This window comes from Photinus pyralis, unplaced genomic scaffold, assembly GCF_008802855.1.
Source record: "Photinus pyralis isolate 1611_PpyrPB1 unplaced genomic scaffold, Ppyr1.3 Ppyr1.4_LG1, whole genome shotgun sequence".
Classification (NCBI taxonomy): Eukaryota; Metazoa; Arthropoda; class Insecta; order Coleoptera; family Lampyridae; genus Photinus; species Photinus pyralis.
This window is the reverse complement of record NW_022170249.1, coordinates 22,515,916-22,541,385: the sequence shown is the minus strand read 5'-3', so window position 1 is coordinate 22,541,385 and position 25,470 is coordinate 22,515,916. Positions and strand designations below refer to the sequence as shown.

The 25,470-nt window shown below is 36.6% G+C and overlaps 3 protein-coding genes and 1 long non-coding RNA gene across 4 annotated transcripts in view; 2 read left to right on the top strand and 2 right to left on the bottom strand.

Moving 5' to 3' along the window:
- Positions 1 to 25,470, top strand: part of LOC116169926 — a 307,419-nt gene that overhangs the window by 25,782 nt on the left and 256,167 nt on the right. The gene's annotated exons all lie outside the window — the stretch shown is intronic.
- Positions 133 to 2,437, top strand: LOC116169868 (endoplasmic reticulum junction formation protein lunapark-B). The gene is made up of 4 exons (XM_031486052.1): positions 133 to 353; positions 412 to 518; positions 567 to 1,299; positions 1,682 to 2,437. Exons 2-4 carry the CDS (start codon positions 492 to 494, stop codon positions 2,053 to 2,055), a joined length of 1,134 nt encoding a protein of 377 aa, XP_031341912.1. The 5' UTR covers positions 133 to 353; positions 412 to 491; the 3' UTR covers positions 2,056 to 2,437.
- LOC116169844 (UBX domain-containing protein 6) lies at positions 4,759 to 13,841 on the bottom strand. Its single transcript, XM_031486025.1, has 7 exons — positions 13,708 to 13,841; positions 13,205 to 13,661; positions 13,002 to 13,156; positions 12,704 to 12,949; positions 5,361 to 5,518; positions 5,181 to 5,310; positions 4,759 to 5,130 (listed from the first exon to the last, which is right to left on the bottom strand). The coding sequence occupies exons 2-7, from the start codon at positions 13,575 to 13,577 to the stop codon at positions 4,870 to 4,872; spliced, it is 1,323 nt and encodes a 440-aa protein (XP_031341885.1). The 5' UTR covers positions 13,578 to 13,661; positions 13,708 to 13,841; the 3' UTR covers positions 4,759 to 4,869.
- On the bottom strand, positions 18,126 to 20,172 carry LOC116169833 (radial spoke head protein 6 homolog A). Its single transcript, XM_031486015.1, has 8 exons — positions 20,018 to 20,172; positions 19,784 to 19,973; positions 19,478 to 19,741; positions 19,233 to 19,430; positions 18,993 to 19,185; positions 18,720 to 18,944; positions 18,385 to 18,678; positions 18,126 to 18,343 (listed from the first exon to the last, which is right to left on the bottom strand). Exons 1-8 carry the CDS (start codon positions 20,146 to 20,148, stop codon positions 18,126 to 18,128), a joined length of 1,713 nt encoding a protein of 570 aa, XP_031341875.1. The 5' UTR covers positions 20,149 to 20,172.

The window sequence follows — 25,470 nt, the reverse complement described above, 5'->3', positions numbered from 1 at the left end:
TGATTGTCTAATCAACCAATGGGCTGATGTTTCCCTTTCCGCCAATTGAATTTCAAATTTTCTGTCCTAATTTTTATTTATTTTTAATTGAAACTTTTATAAACGTTCCAATTATTTTATGAATAACATTCTAGGCACTTAATAATGCCCGAAAGGACACAATTAATTAACCCGGGCTAATTAAAAGTTATTAACAAAATGTGGCTTTTAGCCAGGTGGCCACTGTTGAAAAGGCTAAATATAAAGTTGACAGCTGCTTTAAAAATTTCTTGTAATTTGAATAATGATGATGTCTTGAAAAACACAATCATTTTGTATTGAATTAGAAAATGATAATGAATATTCATGATACGGTATGACTTTACCTTTTTCTGGATATAGAGCAGAATTCTTATGTGACTGATTTTTAAGGTTATGTTGTGAAAGTTAAATTTCTACTAGCGGCTTATCTTCTGATATTCTTGTCACTTTAGCATTGCACGTAGCTGAAAATGGGAGCTATCGCATCGAAGTTTAGGGTAAGTTCTCCCCGATTCGCAACAAACATTATTGCCTTCTATTTTAAGAAAAAGAAGACTACGTATGAGGTTCTCGAATCCATCGAAACCGAAATTAAATCCATAGAAGAATTTCAAAGGAACACCGAATTGATTCGTAAACGAATCGTCGGCCGGTTCGTGATGCTAGCAGTAGCACTTTACGTGATTACGGCATTTCTCTTTTACTTCTATTGCTTTCCCGCAAACATTTACGATCGACTATTTTACATAATACCGCTCCTATTCGCGCCCGTTTTAATCTTACTAGTGAAGCAAACGTTAACGTGGTACTACCAGAGGAAAATTTCCCGAAAGCAGAATAAAGTAGTGAACTTACGTAATGAGAAAAAAGCCATTTTGGAGAAGGTGATGGATACAGAAACGTACAAGGTGGCTAAAAGTATTTTGGATAAATTCGCACCTCCGGAACCGATCCGTAAGCTTCCAGAGGCGGGGACGCCTGCACGACACGTGAAACCGCCCGTACCGTCTACAGCCGTTAACGCCGGTTTACGCCAACGTGCCATTTCCCCCAAACCACAAGTTTTACCTACACCGATACGGCCAATTCCCGTTTCACAGCCTTTGACGGCGGTAACAACACGAGCACCCTCGGGACAAGCACCACCAATGTTACCAATGCCAAGGACCATCTTACCAAGGGAAAGATCTACGTTTGATAGGATGGTCGATTATTTAGTCGGTGATGGACCATCGAATCGATACGCCTTAATTTGCAATAATTGTTACGGTCATAATGGTAAGGGTAACTGTTGAAGGTAGTTTCAGTAATCATTGAGTCTCAAAATTTTCAAAAATAGGGAAGCACCCACACAATCGCCACTCGGGAACACCCTGTATGCTTTGATTCATCTATTAAGTAGCTGTTTTAGATATGGCCAGGGTGGGCACAAAGAAATTGTTTATATACCTCCTTTTTTTAAATTTATTTGGGCGGGGTTTCAGCCAACCCATGTCAATGTGGCACTTTGATAGGTTTTCTTTAAATTTGGCGCCTATTGTAAATTAAAGCAATTGGTCAATACATTTCAGGAGACTATCTATCATTGGTGTTTTGCCAAGAGACAAATATGAATCAATCATGGTAGATTTAAATTTAACGGAATTCTATTTCAACTTAGGAATGGCATACCGAGACGAAGCCGAGTATATGTCGTTCCGTTGCTGTTACTGTTACACCTTTAATCCGGCGGTGAAAAAACGACCGGTTGCACCAAAATTCGAATATGTACTACAATCCGCACCGGAGTCGGACTCGGACTCCGAAAAGAATTCTCCACCGGACAGCAGCGACTCCGACGACGGCGTTGTGGTCATTAAATCGGCGCAGGAAGTCGAGGATTCGTCAGAAAGCAAAGGCGAAGGTGTAGAGGAGAAAGTTGTCGAGGAAGATCATGCAAAGGACCAAACGGTTCATGAAAATATTGAAAAAGTTGGTACTACTGATGAAAATACTGAAAAAGTTGCGAATACTGATTCTGAAACAAAAGACTGATTCGACGCTTATAAAATTTTTGAAAATTTTGTTATCTATTCTATAAACGAATGTATTTTAACTTTACAGTACAGTAATTACTTGTATTTATTTTAATTAAGAGCACCCATTAATTATAGCAATATTTTACAATGATATTAGTATTTGTTTTAATACCCCCATCTGATAGAAATAATTAAAATAGTTGGATGTATGTGAATAATTTATTGATTGATTGTAAATATTTATAGAATGATTGCTTTTAACTTTTTTTAAACCATGTATTGCGAAGGTGTTTTTGTAATATGTTATCTCGGTTGAAGCAATTGTGACATATACTGTACATGTCATGTTATCTACCATGATAAGAGAACGAAGGTTAATAAATGTCGGTTAAAACTTTGTTTTAAATTTCCTTCTTTAAAATATTTCCTCTAAACTAAATCAGTGAATTGGTTTTTCCTACATTACTTTGTAATCTCCCATTATTCTGAGTGATTCACAAGAACTTGGTGGAGCAAACTATCTATCTACGTTATTCACTTCCAATTTTACATGAGATTGTTCCCTTGAACTAAATTATTTTAATGTCAGAGCATTTGCGATTATTTCGGAAATCATCACTTTGTTTACATTAAATCCCATTTTTTTAATTGAATTTAGTTCCTTTTCTCATCCATAATTATAAATAAAAACAAAGTAAAAAGGTTTTCACTTTAGCCCATTTATCAGTATGTATTTCTAAAAGGCTATGGCTATGTTTTTCTTTACTAAAAGCATCTTTGGTTAAAATTTCAAAAGAAATATCTCAATAAGAATGTTTGCGCATGCGCACATCTGATTTTTACTATATGCCATCAGTTAGCCTTGACTATAATCTGTTCACCCAACAGATACAGTTAAGCCACTCCCAATAAATTTTGGCCAATGTAATAGCAAACCCGTTTCACAGCCACAAAATTATAAAAACCGGGAAATTTAAAATAAAAAGTGTTATATTTTGAATATTGACCTTTCAACACACAGTAGTATAGTTTTAAATTGTTTATTACGTTCAAAAAGATTATTTTGTTCGTATAAATGACATTGAGGCTCAAGACAAATACAAAACTTAATGACAGGTTTGACGTTAAGGATGTCAATTCAGATACGGCAATTATAATTGGAAGCAAATAGTTGCCTGTTATAGGTTTTGAAAATTCGGCCAATTAAAAATGTTCATTTAAATTTGGCGGGAAATTTTTGGGAGGAGCTTAACTGCATCTGTTGGGTGAACAGATAATAGATTTTTCTTGGCCCAGGTGCCAGAGCTAAGCTACCGAATTCAAAAAGAACAAACTAAACATATTGAAAACTGTAGAAGTAGTGAGAAACTCGGACAGATGGACAGACAGAAAAAGTGGCTGTATAATAGCGCACCCAACTTCGTTGGAAAATGGTCTAAAATGAAGTCGGTTTTAAGCTGCAGAACCATTTCGGGCATTTAAGAATCGAAAATAGTCAAAAATTCTACTCGATCCCAATAAAAAATTCGCAACTCCCTTTATTTGTTGAGATATCAACTTGCGGTCTTTTGAGGAAGCATTAGAGCACATAGTGTAAAATTTGAACCACGTTCTGGCACTTTCTGTTGCAAAACAGCTTTACCTACAACAAAAGATGCAGTTACTTTTCTAAGGAACCGTAGGTCGTAAGTGGCTGATGTTCTACACTATACGCTCTTATTCGTCTTCTATCGAACGTCGATATATAAAAAAATTAAGATCGGGATGTATTTTTTTGCATTAGATTCGCAGATAGCTCTTCTGACGCACCTAAAGTGAGTTTAGACAAAAACCACATTGAGCTTCAGTTACACCCACTTGATGCATGTGCAGTAGTTCAAATGACCTTGGAGTTGGCACATGAGCAGAACTCACGGTCAAACTGGGCTCGAATCTATGTTACTTATCTATACTGGCGGTATAATTCAAATAATGTTGCCATTTAGGTATGTAAAGCGCTTTAATTGATTAATAATCTGAAATAAATAAATTTTCGAATTTGTAACTGGATTTTTTAATACTTATCTCCTCCTATACATCAGTCTAGTCTAAAAAATGTTAGTCCCAGGTTGGTCCACTCACTGAAATATTTTTGGCTGCACCACTGGTCGCAGCTCGTCCCAATAACAAAAGTAGAAATTAAAGTAAAAATTGGTTGATACAACGCATTGAAAGTCAATTTTTTTTTAAAAAATCGTTTAAAAATTAAATTTTCTTCTTATACAGGGTGGTTCAAATTCGTGAGTCACCATTGGGATCTCCGCAACGGTGTTAGATGCAGTGAAGGTTAAAGGGGGCAAAGTTGCTCATTTTTATGATTAAAAAAGGCTTTTAAAATTTTTGGAAAATCATTGAAAATACCTGAGATATCCGCGAAAAAATTTCGTTTTCATTATTTTTGAAGGGAAAAAAATGTGGTACATTTTGGGAATTATTTTCAGTTGTTTTGGAATAAGATTGAACTCCACGATGATCCTTTGCCTACAGCCTTGATTCTGATAAACTGAAATACCTAAAGGTATGTTTCCCATGAAGCGTCTGACGCGGTGTAGGTTTAGGCATGCAACTGGAGACGACCGCCGCATGCAGGTTAGAACATGCTTTCTATTGAGGCCGCGTCAGACGCTTCATAGGAGACGTACCTTAATGCTGCAAATATTGAAAGAAGAACAACCATATGGTAACATAACATTTGCATTTAAGCTTTCAAATATAATATAATGTAGAATTATAACATACAATTAAATTAAACGTGCTAAGCTTTATTAAAATCTGTAAACATTTAGATGAATTAGAGCGGCTGTGCTAGTATCATCGTTTCAGGCTTGAGGTACGTATTATACTGATTGGTTTCATCTGCAGAATCTGTATCCCATCCAAATATAAGGACTGTAGCAGGAACCAGCTTTAAAGCAAGTAAAGTGCTATCGTAATCAGTTTCTTCCAATTTGTGACCTGTAGTCGAATACAAAATGAACGGCGCACTTTCATTTAGGTGCTCTTGTACGAATTCCACCACTGCAGAAAATTTCTCATACACCGAGAACGTGCCCTGACGCACAACAATAAATTTAAATTGACAAAACCGAGCGCCACACCTACCTGCAGAAAGCAATCATCGGGAAACCTTACCCTAATAAGCGCGTATTTGTATCTTCTGAGCTCGCGCTGCTCCTCTCTTTCTCGCATCACCTTCGTTCTAAGTTGCATCTGTTTTTCCATCATTTCAGTTCTACAAACATGCATGAATTACGATTTTCAATGAACGGGGGCGGGTAATACTTCGACTGTTGTTCTTTTTTAAGCTCCTCGGGTGACAATTGGAAAAAGTCCGGAGGCAAATTATATCTTGCGGACGCCTGGGCGGCGAATAGGACCTGAGCGTTACGATCAAGTTCAATGTCAATTCGAGCTTCTTCTTTTAATGTTTCTCTTAGATCCTGAAACAGAAAACATCTTTCAATGGATTTTGAGCGGACAAATTAACAAGTCTATACTGCATTCATTATAAGAAGGTAGTAGATGGCGCTGTGTTTGATTGAAAAATATAAAGTCACTAAATATAGAAAGTACCGCATGATTTTTGCCCAAAAATGGCGGAAGTTACAAGATTCTAGTAACTTTAATGTTAGGGATTGTTCCACCTGTTTGGAGATATCTGTATATATTTGTATAAAACATGACAGTACTATGAAGTTAGGTTATAAAAAATTACAGCTATTCAGATTTTATTTGTCAATTTTTTTAAGTTGGCAGCAAATTTGCCCAAAAATGGCGGATGATTGCGTTGATCTAGTGACTTTAGAAAAATATAAAACGGCACCAAATTATTGTCAAGTAGAAATATTCAGCACTTTGACAATACCAACTAATGACACTTCGACAGTTTAGTTGGCAACATAAACTACTACCTTACAAAATTCACCAATCGTTTTATGTTTCATTGTAATACAGACTTGTGTTTTAACCAATCACAGTGAAGGTCAAAGCTTCCCTATGCTTTCTACCGCTACCTTCTTAAAATGAATACAGTATAAAACCTAGAAGGTGACCAGTCATTACACTGTTTATTACTTTTATTTTATTATGAGCATAGACTAGCTGTCCCACCTATCCGGATAGTTGCCAACCGTCCTCTATTTCAAATGAACTTTACTGGCTTTTTTGAGGGAAACTATCCCCTTTAGTATTCGAGTAGTTGGTATGGAAATGTGTGTATAAATAATTGGTCTTTAAAGCACTTGCAATGTTTAAAGGCACTCCGCGTTGCGCGTACTTTAAAGACTTGTTTCTTGATATACTACCAGTATTTTTACGAATTTCGGTACAATTTTCTGGAAATTATCTTTTATACAAACCTTCTCCACACTCTTGATAATAACAAACACAAAAAAAAAGAATCTAATTTGATGCAGTTGAAGTTTCGGCGATTCATTTTATTTATATAGATATATAAAAAGGTCGACGCCACGAATTATCCAGATATTCCCAGACATTATCATTGCGCGACGGGACTCTGAACAAAACTTAAAAAAACCAAACTATCTGAACGAAAACCGTACAGGTGGCAGTTCATAGGGACTTAAAGGCTCCAAGAGTAACTTTTTTTTTAAATTTCATAGATGTTCTCAGAAAATTACATTATACAGGGTGTTTTTTTATTTCCACTATAGGGATCTCGTGAATTGCACAAGATACAAAGTCGGTTAAATGGGCAAAGTTATGCAACATTTTTTGCTGATTAATTATCATATCATAGTTTCTTATAATTACAATTAGCAAAGTTATGGCAAAAAAACCAAAAATGTAAGTTTGGAAAATGCGCTGACGTTCATTTATTTTCATAGATATAAAAAAATAGTCTTGGGTGATTTTTCTCAGACTTCTGACGGTACTACAGTAAAGTTTTTATGACCTGTGGGTTTCGAGTAAAATAGAGAAAAAAATACTAAATCGGCGATACCAAATACTTAAGTATTTTATTTGGAAATTAATGTTGAGTTTTGCATTTCTTATGGCATTAATTCCATGGCCGTGTTGACGCCAACTATGCTAGACAATAAACGAATGAAATTGGTTTCAATCACAATCGGCCATGGAATTATTGCCATAAGAAGTACATTGTAAACTACAAAGCAAAAATTCAAAATTAATTTCCGAATAAAATACTAGTAGTATTTGGTATCGCCGATTTTGTAATTTTTTTCGCACAAAATCTAATACTCCGTCCATAAGAAATAAGAAAGTTGATGTGATTTACTCGAAACCCACAAGTCACAAAAATTTTATTTTAGTACCATCAGAAAGACAAGAAAAAATCAACAAGAGTTTGTTAAAAGTATTTTTTATTTTCGAAAATAAATGAACGCCAGCGCATTGTCGAAAATAACATTTTTCTGTTTTGTGCTCATAACTTCGCTATTTGTGAAGCTACAAAATATTATGAATAAGATAATTAATCAGCATAAAATTCTGCGTAACTTGCCCATTTAGCAGAGCAGAGCAGAGCAAGGTCAGCAGAACACAATCAAACATATTGCATAATTAGGTGCTAATTAAGTGCCCCATTCCCGAATTAAATACTTCTTTTTTTTTAAATTATTACATGTTCTGCCAAACTCATAATTTAAAAAAAAAGGAGCATTTAATTCGGGAATAGGACATTTAATTAGCATATAATTAGCACCTAATTATAGTTTCATTTTCTTGGGTTTTTAAGGTAGTACTCTGCTGAGTTCATATGAACCTGGCAGAACATGCAATAATTTGAAAAAAAAAGGAGCATTTAATTCGGGAATAGGGCACTTAATTAGCACCTATTTATGCAATATGTTTGATTGTGTTCTGCTGACCTTGCTTGCTAGGTTAAGGGGGATCTCACACAGTCCATTTATGAGCGTTTGCAGAGGTTTCATAGAAAAATTCCCCAGACTTTAGTTTCAATCACTTAGTGCTAAATGATACACCGATCTCTTCGCAAGGAAATTTGCGATTTTTCTATAGTAACACATTTTTCAAATTTATTGCAATATCAAGTGAAATATCGTGTTAAATATAGCCAAGAAGTGTCACTTTTCATACGTAGAATTTTGCATTATGGAAATAAATAACCGAAAAAGTGTTACTATAGAAACATAGAATTATCCTTCGTCTTTTCAACAAAAAAAATTGAAAGGATCTGTAAAGAAATACGGCCGTGACAATCTTTCCACGAAACGTCTAACGTGTATGGATTGTATGAATTTTACTTGTTGTTGTGTAGCGCCACGCAATCCGAGTTTTGAAACTAAACTGGACGTATTAAGATCATTTTCTGGGAAGGAATATTTCGTCTATCAATTCTAAATCAGAGACTACTTGCAAAAGGATTAACAATTTTAGTTCAAAATGTCTTCATTTAATGATTTAAGTGCAAATTGAGAACACTTCACTCCAGGCAAGGATAGTCTGGATAGTGCCGATAAAATTGAATTAAAAATAGAAATAAATAGCAGTTAGTTTAGCTTACCCATTTTATAACTTCTAAAGAAGCAACTTTTTTAAATGGCTGCAATTCTCAAATTCCACGCTATGCAACAAAAATATTTTTAAGCTGTCATTATAAACATAAGTAAAAGTAATAAACCAGTCCCACAAGCGATTGACTAAAGTATTAATAGTAATTTTAGTTGAGTTTCCTGTCTATCAAATCATCTTCACAAATGCAGCTGAAGCTACATACGGTAGCAAATAAAAAATAAAAACTAAAATGGTCCGACTCCAATTGAAAGGTAGGTACCAGTAGGTACATAAAAAAACATTTGTCATTCTCATATAGAATGAAAATTGTAAGATACAATCAGAGCTGGGCAGTATTCTACGTTGTAAATACTGTGTAGTATTCAATTACTTTCGAGTGCATATTCAAATACTTTGTAATTAAATAGGTACTTTTATGGAAGCAGTATTTGTATTCTCAAGCAAAATACTTTAACAAATATTTTTTAGTGTTCAAATACTTTGCAAACAATTCGCATATTTCGCAAAGTATTCTAATACTTCACCAACAATTCAACTACTTTTCAAGTTATTCAAATACTTTGAGAACTATTTAAATATTTTTTTAAGTATTCAATGGAAAGTATTTAAATACTATCAGAAGGATTTAAATATTATTCGACAGAAATTCCCCTTATGTGATGGTTTTGTTCGCCCGTCTGTCTGTCTGTCCCTCGTCTAATTGGAGAATGGAAAGAGAGGGATGTCAAACCTTCACCAATCTATTTCTAAGAGTTCAAAGATCAATGCTATTGAATATGAGCTGAATTAAAAGTCTTATTTCCAAATGTGATAATATGTAATAATGTATATTTTGCCCAACAGATGAGTATCCAATTAACGGACAAAATCCATATAACAAATAAGCAAGCAAGTAACAAAAAGAGAAATTTAAATATATGAATAGAATAACAATAAATTTAAAAATACACTATATAACAAAGACAAAAAATATTAAATGCGAGCTGAGTGTCAAAAAATTCCCCCACTAAAGATCGTATGCGATACTTCATATGTTGTTTAACATTCGTCAAGATAGTTTATAATTACGTATTACCGTGTCTATCTGTGAATGTGCATAATAACTTCGTTTAGAAACGTCAGATCGCTTTAAAAATTGGTACACATGTTCTTAAGGGTATAAGAAAAGTCGCTATTGTGTTTCAGTTACGAAGTTGTAAAAATAGTGGATGCGTGGACATCTCAAAGATCATTCGGTATTCAACTGTATCGAATTTCGAGATGTGATGATACCCCATATTGTTTAAAGCCTCTGCACCACGATATGATAAAACTAACACCGTAATAGGCTACTAAATCACCCAAAATGACATCAAGTGATCATGATGATGATGGATAATCTTTTTAATTTTTCAATTATTTGAGTGAAGTATTCAAATACTTTTGATAGAAATATAATTATCAGCTTCGGCATCACCTTTAGTTTTCAAAGTAAGCGATACAGGAATAACTCGATAGAACGAAGCTAATGCAGTACTCCGAAGGCTCTAGTCTTATCTAACGAGTTTTGAGTATAATAAAGTTTAGTATTTTTGGGGACGTTCACCTCGCCCCCATTAATTTTCGAATTATTTCTAAACCCAAAAAAAGCGACATAAATACCCAATAGAGCACAAATGGACCACAGTAGACAGAAAAAAATGGTTGATTTTTGGGCTAATGGTGGGGGTGAGGGGCTAACGGACCCACATTTATAATGTAGCCTTCATTTACTGTAGAAGAAAGATAATGCTCATACTTCGAAAGAATGCGTAAATTCTTGTATCAGTTATTCCGAAAAGTCAAGTTATTGATGTTGGTGCGCATTAATTTCAGTATAATATTTTGAGATGAAATAGACATGTCCGTCAATTTATTCGGAAAGATAAAATGAAAAAAGGTTTGCAAGGTAATATCCAAAGACGTTTAAACATACCAACGTTCTTGTATATTATTTTAAACAAAAGTTGCTTGAAATTTGCATACAGGGTGGGGCATTAGTGCGTAGGTGGAAGATTGTGGGTTTATCAACGCGGCTACAGCCTAAAAATATTTTCACCGAATTTGCTATTGTTATACACTTTGATTTATATCAAAGTTGCATTTTTTTAAAATAGTTGCAGATTTTGATTCCTTGGTCAATTTGTATGTATTATGCATGATATCCAAAATGCGTCGTTTAGCCGCAGTTGGTGATTTTTTGAAAAAGTAGATGTGAAGTAACAATGCAATTAAAAGGTCGGGACTGCAACTGCATGAAATGTACTACCATTCGCCGAACGGTCAATGTTAAATTTTTCTGTGTTAAATGAAATCGCCAATGTTCAAATTTCAATCAAAGGTAACTTGATTTTTGTTAATAGAACAACTACTTTTTTTTATTGCATCAATTGTAGGATTTGATTACCTTTCCAACGATATAAGCATGTCGGTATTTACCTACCTTTTATATATTTTTTGTAATTCAATCATTTCTAATAAAATTCATAGTGTTTCAATTTTAAAAAACTCTCAGTAATTAGTAGGCCGTTAAAAATTATGAACACCAATTCAAATTATAAAATATTTCCCTGCAAACAAAACAAAACAAAAGAGACTCAGAAACCACTTCAACCCCCTCAAAGTATCCACCTCGCAGAATATTATTGATTTAGTTATTCTTTAACGTTTAGGCAAAATGAGGTGAATCACCATCGTGGTGAAACCACATTTCTTTTATTATGTGCACCGAAACATTTTGAAGACCATCACAAAGTACTTAAATATTTATAGTCAACAAGTAAAAAGCACCGTTTAAATCACTTTTTTCAAATTCCATTTTTCTAATAAACTTAACTAATCAACAATACTAATGAACCAAACTGACAAATCAAATCCTACATTTGATGCAATGAAAAAAAACTTGGTAGTTCCATTTAACAAAATCAAGATAGCTTGTGATTCAAATTTGGAAAAGTGATTTTTAACACAAAAAAGGTGTCACTTTGACCGTTAGTACATTTATGATTACTAACACTGCAAAGTCACGGACTTAAAAGTTTTATGATAATTGTGATAACTATTCACTTTTTACTGGACATCTACTTTTTAAAAAATGACGAATTGCGGGTAAACGACTAATTTTAGATATCATGTATAATATTAAAATTGACCAAGGAATTGATATATGTAATAATATACAGCGGATTCAATTTTAAAAATGCAACTTGATATAAATCAAACTGTATAACAACTGCAAATTCGGTAAAAATATTGTTAGGTTGTCAACATGCCACGATAATGAATTTTAAATATGTGCCTTAATAAACAAACCCACAATGTTCCACCCATCTACAATTAAACGTACTAGATTTTGTTGAATGGGATTGTGCGTTTTATAGGTGTCCTGAAGCCGTCTCTGCCCATGAAAATTTAAACTCAAGATGCATGATCGAACAGAACCGCGGCGTGTCGTGTTGCTTACGAGTGCATAAGGACAGCCCACATATAAACCATATTATGCACTCCTCATTCCCCTGAGAAACTTCGTCCGACTGTGAGATCAGCCTTAATGGACATCTCTTAGGGTTTAGATGTCTATAGTGGAAGTGAAAAAAACTCACCCTGTATAGTAAATTGGGTGCGTAAAATCAAAAATTGTCAAGACCCCTTTTGAACGCCCTTGACGTTGTATCTGTGCAAATAAGGCAAGCCGTTGTAAATTTGTAGCACCACAATACCTACTCATTAAAACAAACTTGTGACAATATATAAGTCGATTGTGCAAGTAATAGAAAGATTAACCAAAAATTCCACATTACATGAAATGTAATACTATGTGGTCAAACCATACAATTTCAACAGGGATCAAATTCATTCTTTATTACATAGTATTAGTGATCATATTTAATTCTTGTTGTAATAGAATACTTGTGGTATTTATTTTCGAGCACAATAAATAACAAACATTACATCTCAAAATTCCCTTTGGGGGGGTAAAGGAAAGTTCATTCGAGGATAATATAATCAAAATAGACAAAGAAATAGCACCCTGACTCATCTATTGATTTTTAACGCTTTAGTACGTCTATTTCTACCATAAAACTTACTAGAAGAGTCTTCATTTCTTCAATATTATCCTTTTCAAACACCCAAAACTCCTCCATTACCCCGTTGTGCTCCAAACTCTGTTGCCGAAATCCGGCAGCATACAGCAGTTCCGTACTGCCGACCAAAGGTAAAACTTTCTCTTTGAATGTGGCATTCGAGCAGCGTATTTTGTGAAATTTTGGTTCGTCTGGATTGGCGATTATATTGTCTAAATACTTACAAAGAACTTCCACACCATCACTGATCTGTCGGCATAAATTTAAAATATTACCTAATCGGCGCGATACCTTCACTTACTTTGGTCCTATTGTAATTACAGGAATGTATTATTAAACAAGCGGTTAGACATCGTTCCGCTTCTAATTGTTCAAAGAGAAACTCTGCAAGCTTACTTTTCCATTCATCTTTGGGTAAAATTTCGTTACTGACGAACGGGCAACGATAGTAGACTCCTTAAACTACTTAATGTAACCTTTATCTTAGTAAAGCATGATTAATACCTCTCACCGCTAAAGTGGGCGAAGCTTCTAATTCCACCTCTCGCTCCATCGAATGTCTCTGGGATGGAGGCGAATGCTTTGGGTCTTCGTTCTTGAGCCCGGCCTGCAACTCTCTGCGTACTTGAGCTTGGATCGCGCCAAACGATGTGTTAAAATTAGTGTCTTTCCTTTGACTACCCAGGCGTGCCTCGGCGGCAATCGCCGCGTGTATTGTCGCCTCGGTAGGCGCTCCTCTCGACGCAGCAGGTCTGCTCGGTGCAACTGAACTAGAGGACGAATCACTAGAAACATCCAGTCGCCTTCCGGGACCTGCTAACTTAAATTTTGCGTCGGCTTTTTTCTTAGCAAAGAATTTCTTAATTTTTTCCGCCATTATTTTAAATTCGGGGGGTGTGCTCCTTAGGAAGTTTAAGCTTGGACACGCTCGCTTTTAGCTCGTCGATTGCTTTTGATGTAGCTGAAAGAATACAATGAGAATGCTACGTGTGTATAATCTAACTTGCCTGGTTTCATAAAACGTTCACAAATCCCCTTCCCGAATATTTTCCAAGCGATGCCAATTAGGATAATGTTAATGATTAAAGCGATGCAGAACCCTTTCAGAAGTTTGCGTTGAAATTGATCAAAATACAAGGACTGTAACTGAAAACTATCAAAAATTGTCAGGACACTTTGACTTTCGGATATTAAATTTAAGGAATCACTCAAGTAGGAAACGAGGTTATTCCAGTACGTGAGGAGAATGTCAGTATACTCCGAATTTGTGAAAAAATCTAAAAGGAACCCAAACATTACTCATCGAAAAAAGGAAATTTTTGGTCATTTAAAAGATAAACAGCTGACATCCCAGCGAACTGTCAAAGTCAAATATTGCAACGTTGCCAAGATTAACTAATCATTATGTACACAGCCATCACAAAATATTGACTTTCACGTACCTTGAAAGAATAAATCTATTTATAGCAAAAATGAAATTTTTTATGTGGTACCAGTATCTAGTACTTATAGCATAATACGTAGAAGAAGCAATTTCAAAATCAGCGATTTGCAGTTGTGTTGCTTATAAAAAATTGATGCCAGGACCTATATAAATAAATTTTATCAATACATAATAATTCTATAAAATGCAGGGTTACTATATAAATGATTCATGGGGTCTCCAAAAGTTTACTCACTAAATTACAAATGATCAATGTGTGCCCCATATTTGTCAAACGACACACATCCACACGTCTTTTGATGTATCATTGATGACTAAGCGGCAGAGCAAAGTGATTCCAGTTTTATAGGTCGGTCTGTCTGTCACTGAACTGCCAAAACACTTTTGGACCGATCCGGTTTAAACTTTCCACAGTTGACCTGTAACAAACCTATTGAAAATGGATCAAATCGAATGACCCCGAGTAGGATCGCAACGCTCTGTTGCTTTTCTAAATTCCCTTTACACGCTGTTTCTTGTATTTACAGCAAAGACGAATGGGCGATCCTTAAGTACTAAAGAGAAACGTTTCTTGATCAAGTTGTATCAGATTTTGCAACTATAAAACCCACAGAGTGAAATTGTGATAGGTAGGGATTTTTGCTTTTTTGAATTATAAAAAATTATAAAAATTAATAGCAGTCCCGACGAAATTCGTACCGCGGTTGGGAAATTCCGTTTTTCCCGATACCCCGTTTCAGTTTTCTCCGTTCCAGTGTAAACTTCGGGAAGTATCTTTCAGAGTACACCATAACGCATTCAAAGAAACCTACGCTCGAAATGTCAAGTCTCTTTTCCACTGTAAAACATAAAGTCCTTTTTTTTGTCCTGTTTTTACGAAAAGTGTTTTACTACATCAGAAACCGCCACGGGCATACGTAATTGATACGTTTGACAGTCTAGTTTATCGCCTCTCGCCCAAAGTCGACGATTTGGATTTTTCTAGGGCCGTAGTAGGATATATTAATACCTACTAGATGCCTAGTAGATTAAAGTCACTAAATATAGAAAGTACCGTAATCCATTGGGCTCGTGTGTTAGAGAGAAAACGCATGATTTTTGCCCAAAAATGGCGGAAGTTGCCAGATCTATTACTTGTATTCCGATTTAAAATGACGGAAGAGAGAAAAATGGATTTTTACGTCATTTCACAGTGACTTTGTCGTCATTCTTACGTCATTCATAGTAATGGCGCCATCTATTAGTTATATTGCGATTTAAAATAACGGAAAAGAGAAACATTGTTTTTTACGTCTTTCCGTACAATTTTTTGGAAATTATCTTTCATACAAACCTTTTCCTTCACACAGTGGCGTACGTAGAAATTTATTCTGGGGGAGATTAAACCAGTTCGTGGCACATACACAGTCACCCAGTGCGTACTAGAAGAGGGGGGGGGGGGGGGGGGGGTAAGAAATAGAAATTGGGTTGCACAGGCGAAAAAGATTAGATTAGAACGATATTTTATTTCTTACTGCTGACATGCCCCTTTATTCTTTAATTAGTCAACGAAAACTTTGAATAATAGGTATATTTTTGGCCAAAATTTAAAAACACTGCCTATGAGTAAATTAAGAAATGCTGTGATTAGTTACCTTAAGAATAACGCTTTTTACACATTTGATGAGTTCCTACTAACTGATTGGTGTTCTAATGTGATATTTTGTCTATTTTACTTAAGTGTTTTACAGTATTTTAACTTGACCTTTTTTTATGTTATTTATATGTATAAATTGCTCAGTTAGTAGATGCACTAGTTTATAGTAAGTTGACTACACTGATATAGTTTATATACTATGATAGCTAGAACATTTAAATAAAGATTAAAGATTAAAAAACCAATTTCGACAAAAAATTCAAAGGGCTGTAACTTTTGATCTAGTAGTCCGATCTTGGAACTGTTTGGAATTATGGATTCTACAGGCCACATTCTATAAGAAAATATTTTTTTCCGGTCGATCAATTCTTCTGGGGGGGGGGGGGGGATATATCGGCGTAAATACGCCACTGTCTTCACAACAAAAAAAGAATTATCTAATTTGGTGCAGTTGTTTTGAAATGATGCGCGCACATACATTTCGGCAATCATTATTTAAGTCTATGGTAAAAGTGAAAATCAGAAAATATGCAATCATAAAGGACCGTAGTTTAATGTCCTCAGCAAGTGATTTAAATTTTTAAATAAGGCACCTAATTACGACACGTACTGCTTTTGCATTTAACAAAAATGGTACCATTATAGCGTTTACTGTCTAAAAAATGGTACTTACCTATACCTAAAAATCATTCTCCAAAAAGAACTTTTATGTGAAATAGGTACCATAATTTTGGATAATTCACATTTTGAGGTTCGTCAGTTTACATGCATTTTGATTTAAAAAAAAATAAAAACTCACCCCTTAGCATTATTAGTGCAATCTGTCTAAGGGAAGGACCATTACCATTCACCCCATTTACGCTACTTACACCGCACCGTTTAAACTTTCACAAACTACTGCGCGAAAAATAAACGATAACAGGTAGAAGGTCGGCGCGATCTCCTTATCTTTAGTCACCAATACGTCAATCGGAAAATTAAATATTTTTAAATCAATTTAAGTAACTGGAAATTTTGAGGTCACTCACCTCAAAATACGTCGAGAAACACCCAACATACTTTTAGGGGTAGTTATTGCCTTAGAGTCCCGAAATACCTCGAACGTGTGGTAAACGGTCTTAAAGTTTTTGTGTTTAAAAATTAGGTAGAAGAGATTTTGTAATTTAAAAGTAGACATAGGTAAAAGCAATACACGTAAATTCATATGTCTACTGCTTAATAAATACCACTGTATAGTGTGTCTGAAGCGCATGTTATATTTTTTATAAAGTGCTAAAAGATTCCGGAGTCTTTCAAAAATTCCCACTTAAATTTGAAATCAGGAAGAAACACCTAAGACAAGCAGACAGAAATGTTAATTACATTAATTTTAATTAAGGGTAGTCTTGGCCTACTTTTTTTTAAACAATCCATATGCAAAGTGTTTTTTTAAATATTAAGATTGCTTAAAAATGTATTTCACTCGGTAAACAGAACGGCGAAGGTTGACCTTATGGGGTGTCTTAGACTGTATTATCTTGATACAGAATGTTCTAAACGTTTAAGCAAAGATAGGGTTGAAATGCTCCGCTTAAGTTTAGATCAAACCAATTTAAAATCAAAAGATTTTAGAAAGATTTCCTGGCATTAAAAATTTAAGGGTCCTGTCCAGAACTGTTCAGGTTCTTATTAAATTTATTTATACACACCTTTGAGGGCGTTTTTAAGCACGTCGGAACTTTATGAACTTCTTCTTCAGCGCGGTCTTCCTGCAGCCTTTGGATAGACGCGAATATCTGTGGAAAGTGTTCAGAAGGGTCTCGAAAGATCTAGGAAGAACAAAAAGTCTCTAAAATGCACTTGAGACAGGATCCGTAAAGAGCTACAAGGTTCGAAGGTCCAAAGGGTTTTCAGACTCTTCCTAGTGTTACAGTAACAGTCGTCGGTAAAAAATGCCAAATGTCACTCACTCGTCTCATCAATAAATCTTAGATTCTCCTTCCAACAGTAGGATTATTCTTTCCCGCCCTCCACGGGACAAACTTGGTATATCTAATCGAATGAAAAACAGAAAAAAAACAAAGCGATAAGGAGATATGTTGAGATCTCGTCTCGCCTCCCGGTTATGATAGTCGACAGTCAAGTTGCGGGATCAGACCTAACTTCCAGAATGTGTTCCATAAGGAAGCGTTTGGATCCATGTGGCATTGGAGGAACAAGCTTTTTTTACACATTACCTGGTAGTATCCTATATACATGGACTAACCAATGAGCGGTAAGACATAATCATCACGGTAGACGCCTTTAAAAATCAATATTTGTATTTATAACACTATCAGAGAAGAAATTAAAAAACTTAAAACCGACTAATCATCTTCTTCTATTTCTTCTTCTTCCACTTCGCCCTCTTCCTCCCCTTCGGCATCAAGTGGAAGTTTCGGAAGGTGATCGATTCTCCACTGCTCTTCCTCCGCACCTGTCGGATCTGTCATTTCCATAATTTCTGGACCCATCGGATAATCTTGCTCAACAAAGGGCAATGGTAGCGGTGTAAAATTTTGAGCAACATGCTTGTGTCCAAAACCTAAAACATTTCACTAAATCGTCCCTCCTAATTTATATTACCTATGTAGACGTTTTGAAAAATTTTCCCTTGTGTAGTAAAACAATAAGCTCCGGGCCATAGGTTTGATCTTACAATGACCAAAGCGTATTCGGGTAACACGTTGGAAGATATCCTTACAGACCATGGGGGCATTGCGTCTAAAGACGCGTCTTCTGAAAGCGGTGTTAGTAGTGGAGGGCCTATTTCCGGTTCAGGTCCGGGGATTACCGGCTTTTCCTCCGCTTCTTCTTCTTCTACGGCTTCTTCTTCGTCAGCTTCTGGCTTCGGACTCGGATTCCACCACGAGGTTCTACCTAATGCAATAAATAAGAATGGATCAAGAAAACCGAACTACCTTGTGGTAAAATATAAAGAATATGATGGACCCAAAAGGACATGGAGCTATCTAATAAATCTCCGAGAGGGGGTGACTCGTATCGTCTGTTCTCCAAACAACTGGTTTTCATGCCACCTCCCTCCGTTTCTTCACCTTCGGCCTCTTCCTCTTCCTCCTCTTCTTCTTCGCCCTCTCCTCCTCCTTGTTTAAACGTATAAAAGCCCAAAGGCGAAATTTGCGTACCTGCAATGTGCAATTAGTCTACCCACTCGCGGAATACATACAATAAACCTGCAGATATACGGGCAATTTGCGCCCTTAAATAATTTCGTTCCTTCCCCGGAAAGTCTGGGTAAGTTACGATGTCCTGGTTTAGCCATCCCGTGAACGATTTTCGTATTTGCCTTGCAACGCGTATTTGTCGTGGGGTTACGTCGGGCAGTTGGACCCATTCGTCCCCGATTTCGTTACACACGTAATATACCTATGGCGTAATTGTGAGGGGTTGGGGCGCACGATGACTGATTTTACCTTTTTGTTTGCGCCAACACCTGATGGTTCTTGTGGGGGTTCGGGGAGTGGTTTAAATACAGCTTTAGGTATTGGAGGCAGTTTTCTTCCTTTGCTTTCGCCCTCTTCTTCATTTTCGAGATTTTCCAACGAGGTCGCCGTGGTGTCGCCGCCTGCACCGGTCTCTGTTAGCTGTTCCGTTTCCAGTTCGGCCAGAAGCTACGTGTAGAGATGAGCTGTGGCGCGTGAGTGTTGCGTATAGTTACCTCATTTCGCCTAATGCACTCTTCTTCCTTGAGATCTGCTTCGAGGACAAAGTAATTTTTATACAGCCCCAGGACTTTCCCCCAAAACCTGATGGAAGCAACGGGTTCTGTTTTAATCAGCTTACGCATTGAAAGCACAAGGGCGAACATATCACTTTTGGGCAAACCTAAGCCAGATTGCTCAAAAAAGTAACTTAGCTGTAGCATATCATTCCTTGTCATATCCGCTAGCATCTGTTCTTCCGTGTCCAAATCGTGCGGTTCCTAGAACTTACTGACTTAGACTGCGGAGAAACTTACTTTTACCTTCAGTAAGGGTATAATCTTGCAAGCTGTCGCGTATTGAATTGGAGGTACAAACATATCCTCCAGATGGTCATTTTTCGGCTTAAATCTCTTTTCTTTCACCTTACGACTATATTCTTCAAAAAAATCGATCACATTTTCCGGACGTTCGGACAGAATTTTGTTAAGGACTTCCGAGAGGTGGTCATACCTAAAGCACAAATTAGAAGACGGTGCATTTAAAGCGATTTGTACAGGTTATCTCCGGTTAACGTGCTGCATTGTTGCATAAACAATTTGGCCGCAATAATTTCCTTTTCTGCATCAGGAAGTTTCGTACTGGAGCTATCGTCATCTTGCGGTTCATCGTCGTAGTCACAAATCATGATTCTTCAAATTATGAAAGCAAACTGGCGACTTTTAGTACTTAACTGCTACCGACTTGGATCATTTTTATTTAAACAATTTCTTTAAAACGAGTTTCTGGAATGGACGAAGACTACAATAAGTCTTTTGGTTGAAGTTGAACCTGAATATTGTTGAGAAAAGTTAGAAAAGTTTGAAGTTAGAAGCATTTATTACCAATTCTAAGAGCATTCAAAGCAATTCTTTGCATATTATTATCTTGATTTTTAATTTTGCATGTAAAAAGTTTCTGGATAGCCGGTATATCAGAATCTGGATGCAAAAATTCCCGCAGCGAATTTACCCAGGTGTATATCACATATGCTAAGGTCTTCTGGATCGAGTGGTCCTGAATGTTCAACGCTTCTTCAGAAAGGTAAGGTTCTAGTGAGGTAGTACCAGGCATTGGGAATTTGTCAGTTGCTCCAATGGGAAATATCTGTAAGTGCAAATTTTCTGAATCGAGTGAACAGGATTTTTTCTTCTGCAAACAAAGATGCTGGTGAGCGAATGTCTGAGCGGTGGTGAATTTTCCCCGAAGGTGAAAATTCTCGATGAAAATTGACCTGTGGGCTGCAGACATGGAAGGAACTTCTTCAATTGGGTACATATTGGTTTTTACACAGATTTGTAATGAACGTGAATTTTTTTTGGGAAGGTAAGATCCTTGTGAAGGAGTATTCCAAGGCTGGGCGAATTGGCCTAGTGACCACAAATATAACCAAAACCTTCAGAGGATATCAGTTTTTTCAAGACCGAATTTATACGAATCGTGTTGATCTGACCGTCAATAGTTCTATGGTAAAGTACCTATCTCTGTACTCTCGCCAGGAAAGATTGTCGGTCACAGCACACCTTGGGTTGATCTACAATCTATGTTTTTCTAAAGATGCAAGCGACTTCCGGAATAGGATCGTTCCAATGTTGAACGAAAAGTCTTTTTGTTCAACATTGACACGATACTATTCCGAAAGTCGCTCACGTCTTTAGAAAAACATAGATTGTAGATCAAGTGTTCTGTGACCGGGAATCTTTCCTGGCGAGAGGTATATGTTCCTGGTGAGTAAGTACTTCGGCAGTGGCAAATTTTCTAGGGGACTACAGAAATACAAAGAAACCCCGGATATTCGCCAGCGAACATTCCTGTAGGGGAAACTATTCGTCGGACGTTACTGTTCCACTATTATTTACTTCTTACGTACCTACGTACTACAGACCACGTATAATATAAGTACAATCATAGTGTAAATACTAGAATGGTACAATATTGTAACAAATGAACTTAAAATGTACGTCCATATAAAGTACGTTTGTCCACATACAATGTACATTCATTATCACCATGATATCATTTGAATTTTAGGTCAATTTTGATTTTTATTAAAATGATTAGATGTTTAATTTTGTTTAAATAATCTGCTTATACTTTGCTCGATTTATTGTTCACTTAGATTACGATAAGAAAAATTAGGGACATTAGAAAGTAATTGCGTTATAGTCCAGGAAATAGAGACTGAAAATGGATCATATCCTGCAAAACGAGAAGTAGTTCCAATTTTTTTTGTATGTCATGAAAGAATATCTGGTGGTTAAGAATCCAACCTCCCACCCCTTGTTCTTCCCCCGTACCACCCTTAAAACCAAAGAAATTTGGTTGGTTTTTTAGTTTTTCAATCATATCTCTTTATAGATTCATTTTACAAAAAAATATTGTTATCAGAAATTGTAGACTATAAAATTCTACACAACTTTGATACAGACTACTTTTTTGTGAAATGGTTATTAAAAACGGTATAGAGCTTCAAAGTTGCTTATATTTTTAAGAATTTTGAAATTTCTATGTACATGTTTTAACCGAATTTTATACTTTATCTCTACAATTAAGAGTTTTAAGGGAAAATATCTTGAACTTATCGTGGTATAAAGCCCCCTACGCTGCACCCTTACCGAAGGGGATGCATAATAATTCAACTTTCAACCCTTGCTAGTGGGGATATTTGAATCATTGTGTGATTGTAGGGCTTTCTAATATACGTTTGAAACAAAAAAATTATCTCACTTCAGTTCAGCTTCATCCTAAAAATCCTTCATCCCCCCATCCCCCTTTTTAATAAACATTTCACAAAAAAGTAGTGTATATCAAAGTTCTGTAGAATTTTACGGTCTACAATTTCTGATAACAATATTTTTTTCTAAAGTGAACCATTAAAAAGACATGAATGAAAAATTAAGAAACCAACCAAATTTCAGGGGGTTTGGGGGTGGTACGGGGGAAGCACAAGGGAAGCACTGTCTATGACATGCAAAAGAAATTGGAACTACTTCTCATTTTGCAAGTTAAAACCCTCTATTCCCTGGACTATTAGGTTTTTTTTTAACTAAACCGGTTTGGCAATAAGGAGTTCGTTATTGCTCCGTGAAGGTTAATTAATTTTAAGATAAGCGGGTGTTCGCCGAAGTAACCACAGTGTTAGGTTATCGAAGACGCATATTGAAGTTTGGCAAAAAGGGGAATCGGCTTTTAAGGATGCTGAGTTTCTGGTAGTACCAACAGAAAGTTTGGAAAACACAGGTTTATATTTGTGGATTGGAGATTCAATCCACGGTAGTGCTGAATCCTTTCAGTGATCTCCGGTTTCCGAGGGAGACAATCACCCCCAAGAGGAAAATGGCGGGGACGGATATCAAAATGCTTATATTGAAAAACTGGATCGAATGATTTGTAAAAATACTGCAAGAGAAATTAAGGAACTCGCACTTGGGACGGAAAAGGTGACCGAATTCAATTCAGTATTGTGTGGAAAGGTGATTGAATGTGTGTGCTACCCTCGAGCCTTCACGTATAGGATGAAAGGACGGAGAAGGCAAAGCCAAGAAGGAGGAGGGGAGGGACACCTGAAGATTACCCTCCACAATAAGAAGAGCGACGTGGACAAGGCGAAAATTTGCGAGGAGAGATGGGGAGCGCCACTTATAGTGCCAAGGGAGAACCCAGGGTAAGGGAGCTGGACGAGTTGGTAAGTGAGAGAGAAGTTGGGAAAGCCTTGATTGCGGAGCTCGAGGTCAAGGGCGAAGAAATCGAGATGGCCGCCATTCGTAGAGGAGATAGGAACAGAGATCAACGATCCCCGTTGATGCCGGATCATTAGAGGAAAAAAATAGACCAGCTGGAAAGGGTGTGGCTCGCTGCAGGGTACGTAAGAGGGTGTAAGTGAAGAAAAGCGTCATGAGTCATGAAGTGCACAGCGCGGAAACAGGAAAAACAAATGCATAAACTATGGCCAGGAGGAGCACTTCAAAGACGGATGCACCAACCCCAAGAGATGTACCGTATGCGGGGAGCACGGACATGCACGAAAGTTAAAGAGGTAGTTCAGATAACAGAAAGAGGGTAAGGGAAAACTGGTGGTATAATTAACATCTGTGATATATTTTGCAACCGCCAAGATGCTGAACAGTTCTCAGGACACCTCCTCGCGCAAGTTTCCGATATTATCGACTCTCTCCCGGCCGAAAACAAGTACTCAGCACTGAACAAGAGATTGACGGCCTGTTTCATGGGCAGCGAAGAACGACGCCTGCAAAAGCTGGTAATGGAAGTTGAACGGGACGACCCAAAGCCATCCCAATTCTTCGTAACCTAGGAAATCCACGCATCGGGGACGCGATTCTCAAGTCATTGTTACTGAAGATGCTACAACAGCACCAGGCGATTTTAACGGTCAGTTCTGATATCCTGGATCAACTCGTAACCATGACCGATAAGCTGCACGAGGTATACGACCAACACGTCATTACGGAAATCGGCGAACTGAAAGCGAAACCTCTGGAACCATCACAGCCTGAATGGAAAACTGCAATTTTCCGTCTTACATCTATACAGGATTTTTTTTGGGAGCTTTAATTAAACTTTTCTGGGAAAGTAAAATAGGTAGGTTTTTGAAAATTTGTACTTAGGAGATACTCTGAAGGCTGAATCGATGTAAAATATTTTCAAAATGTCCGCACTTCCGGAAACGCCGGAAGTAGATAGTAACTTCGTTATTTTAAATAGCAACCCCTATTTTTTATTAGATTTTTGTATTCTACGTGAAATTTCAGTTCTAGGATGATCTCGCGGAAGTCTTCAAGTATCCACTTTCAGTGTTTAAAGGCACCAGCGAAATAAGGAAGACAAAAAAATTCTGCTGTTTATGACGTGTTCTGCTCAAAACATATCAAAGTTGTTATTCTTGCACCGGGATCGTTGGGAAAAAGATCAAGAACATTATCTCAATGGCCAAGACATGAATTTAATGCCTTTTTTTGGCCATATGTATTTCCATCCAAGTTTTCAAACTCGTTATTTATGCACCAAGATCGTTTGGAAAAACATAATAGCATTATCTCAATGCCCAGGACATGAATTGATGCATTTTTTTACTATATGTATCATCCAAGATAAAAATAAATGGTCGTTAAAAAAGTGATGGTAATCCTGAGGATCCTTCGATATTTTGTTGTATTGTATCGGTTTGTTTTTAATGAAAGTATGACGCAATATAAATGTTTAACAATGGATGCGTGTAGTCGGCGATGATGTGGATCCCCTTGTTCTCTTGCCGTTAACACCAAAAAAATAAAGATAAAGTCAGACAAAGGCAAAACTAAAAAGAAAATTTTTGCAGTAGTGATACCACATATTGTATGTTTAAGAAGCAAAAATTACCATTTCTCAAGCTATTGCAAAACAAAATGCAATTGGCTATAGTGAGAACCAATGACCAAAATTTCAACCCTATCAGAAGTAAGAGAAGCTGGCGAACCCCTTTTTTCTGATGGTATACGGTGAGAAGAAAATTTGAAATCTTCCTTTAATTCATATAGGTTTTACCAATTTAAAAAATCGCTGCAAAAGCAAAAATCAGGGCCGAATTATTACCACTAACTTGAGTGGCCGCTGCTCAGCATTACTCACGAGTATTCTACCAATTTCAGATATGCGGCTTCGTAGTACCAAAAATACCGAACAGTGGGGCTGGAAGAAAATCAACGGCTTATTGTAGCCTATTACAACACTCTTTACGCGAGGACCACAATCCGTACAAGTGTACTACAACTTATTTCGTGCAACTGTACGGTTGGATACATGGAGCAAATTTGCAAACATCTTTACGACCCCGTCACCCCCTGATCTCGAAAAAAAGTTGCGCGGAAAGTCATAGTTTGCACACAACAATTTATGTCGATGAGACCTTTCATTAGAAAATGAAAAGTGAGCGTGTGTTTACCTCCCCCCCCCCCCCCCAGTTTAAAATAGTTTG

Coding starts and splice junctions, on each gene's coding strand:
- LOC116169868 (XM_031486052.1), top strand. CDS start 492: ATGGGAGCTATCGCATCGAAGTTTAGG. Junction 519..566: donor CTATCGCATCGAAGTTTAGG/GTAAGTTCTCCC, acceptor TTCTATTTTAAG/AAAAAGAAGACTACGTATGA. Junction 1,300..1,681: donor TAATTGTTACGGTCATAATG/GTAAGGGTAACT, acceptor ATTTCAACTTAG/GAATGGCATACCGAGACGAA.
- LOC116169844 (XM_031486025.1), bottom strand. CDS start 13,577: ATGGCGGAAAAAATTAAGAAATTCTTTGCTAAGAAAAAAGCCGACGCA. Junction 5,311..5,360: donor AAAAAAGAACAACAGTCGAA/GTATTACCCGCC, acceptor GCATGTTTGTAG/AACTGAAATGATGGAAAAAC. Junction 5,131..5,180: donor CCGATGATTGCTTTCTGCAG/GTAGGTGTGGCG, acceptor GTTGTGCGTCAG/GGCACGTTCTCGGTGTATGA.
- LOC116169833 (XM_031486015.1), bottom strand. CDS start 20,148: ATGATTTGTGACTACGACGATGAACCGCAAGATGACGATAGCTCCAGT. Junction 19,742..19,783: donor AGATTATACCCTTACTGAAG/GTAAAAGTAAGT, acceptor AGTAAGTTCTAG/GAACCGCACGATTTGGACAC. Junction 18,679..18,719: donor TCTTTATATTTTACCACAAG/GTAGTTCGGTTT, acceptor TTATTGCATTAG/GTAGAACCTCGTGGTGGAAT.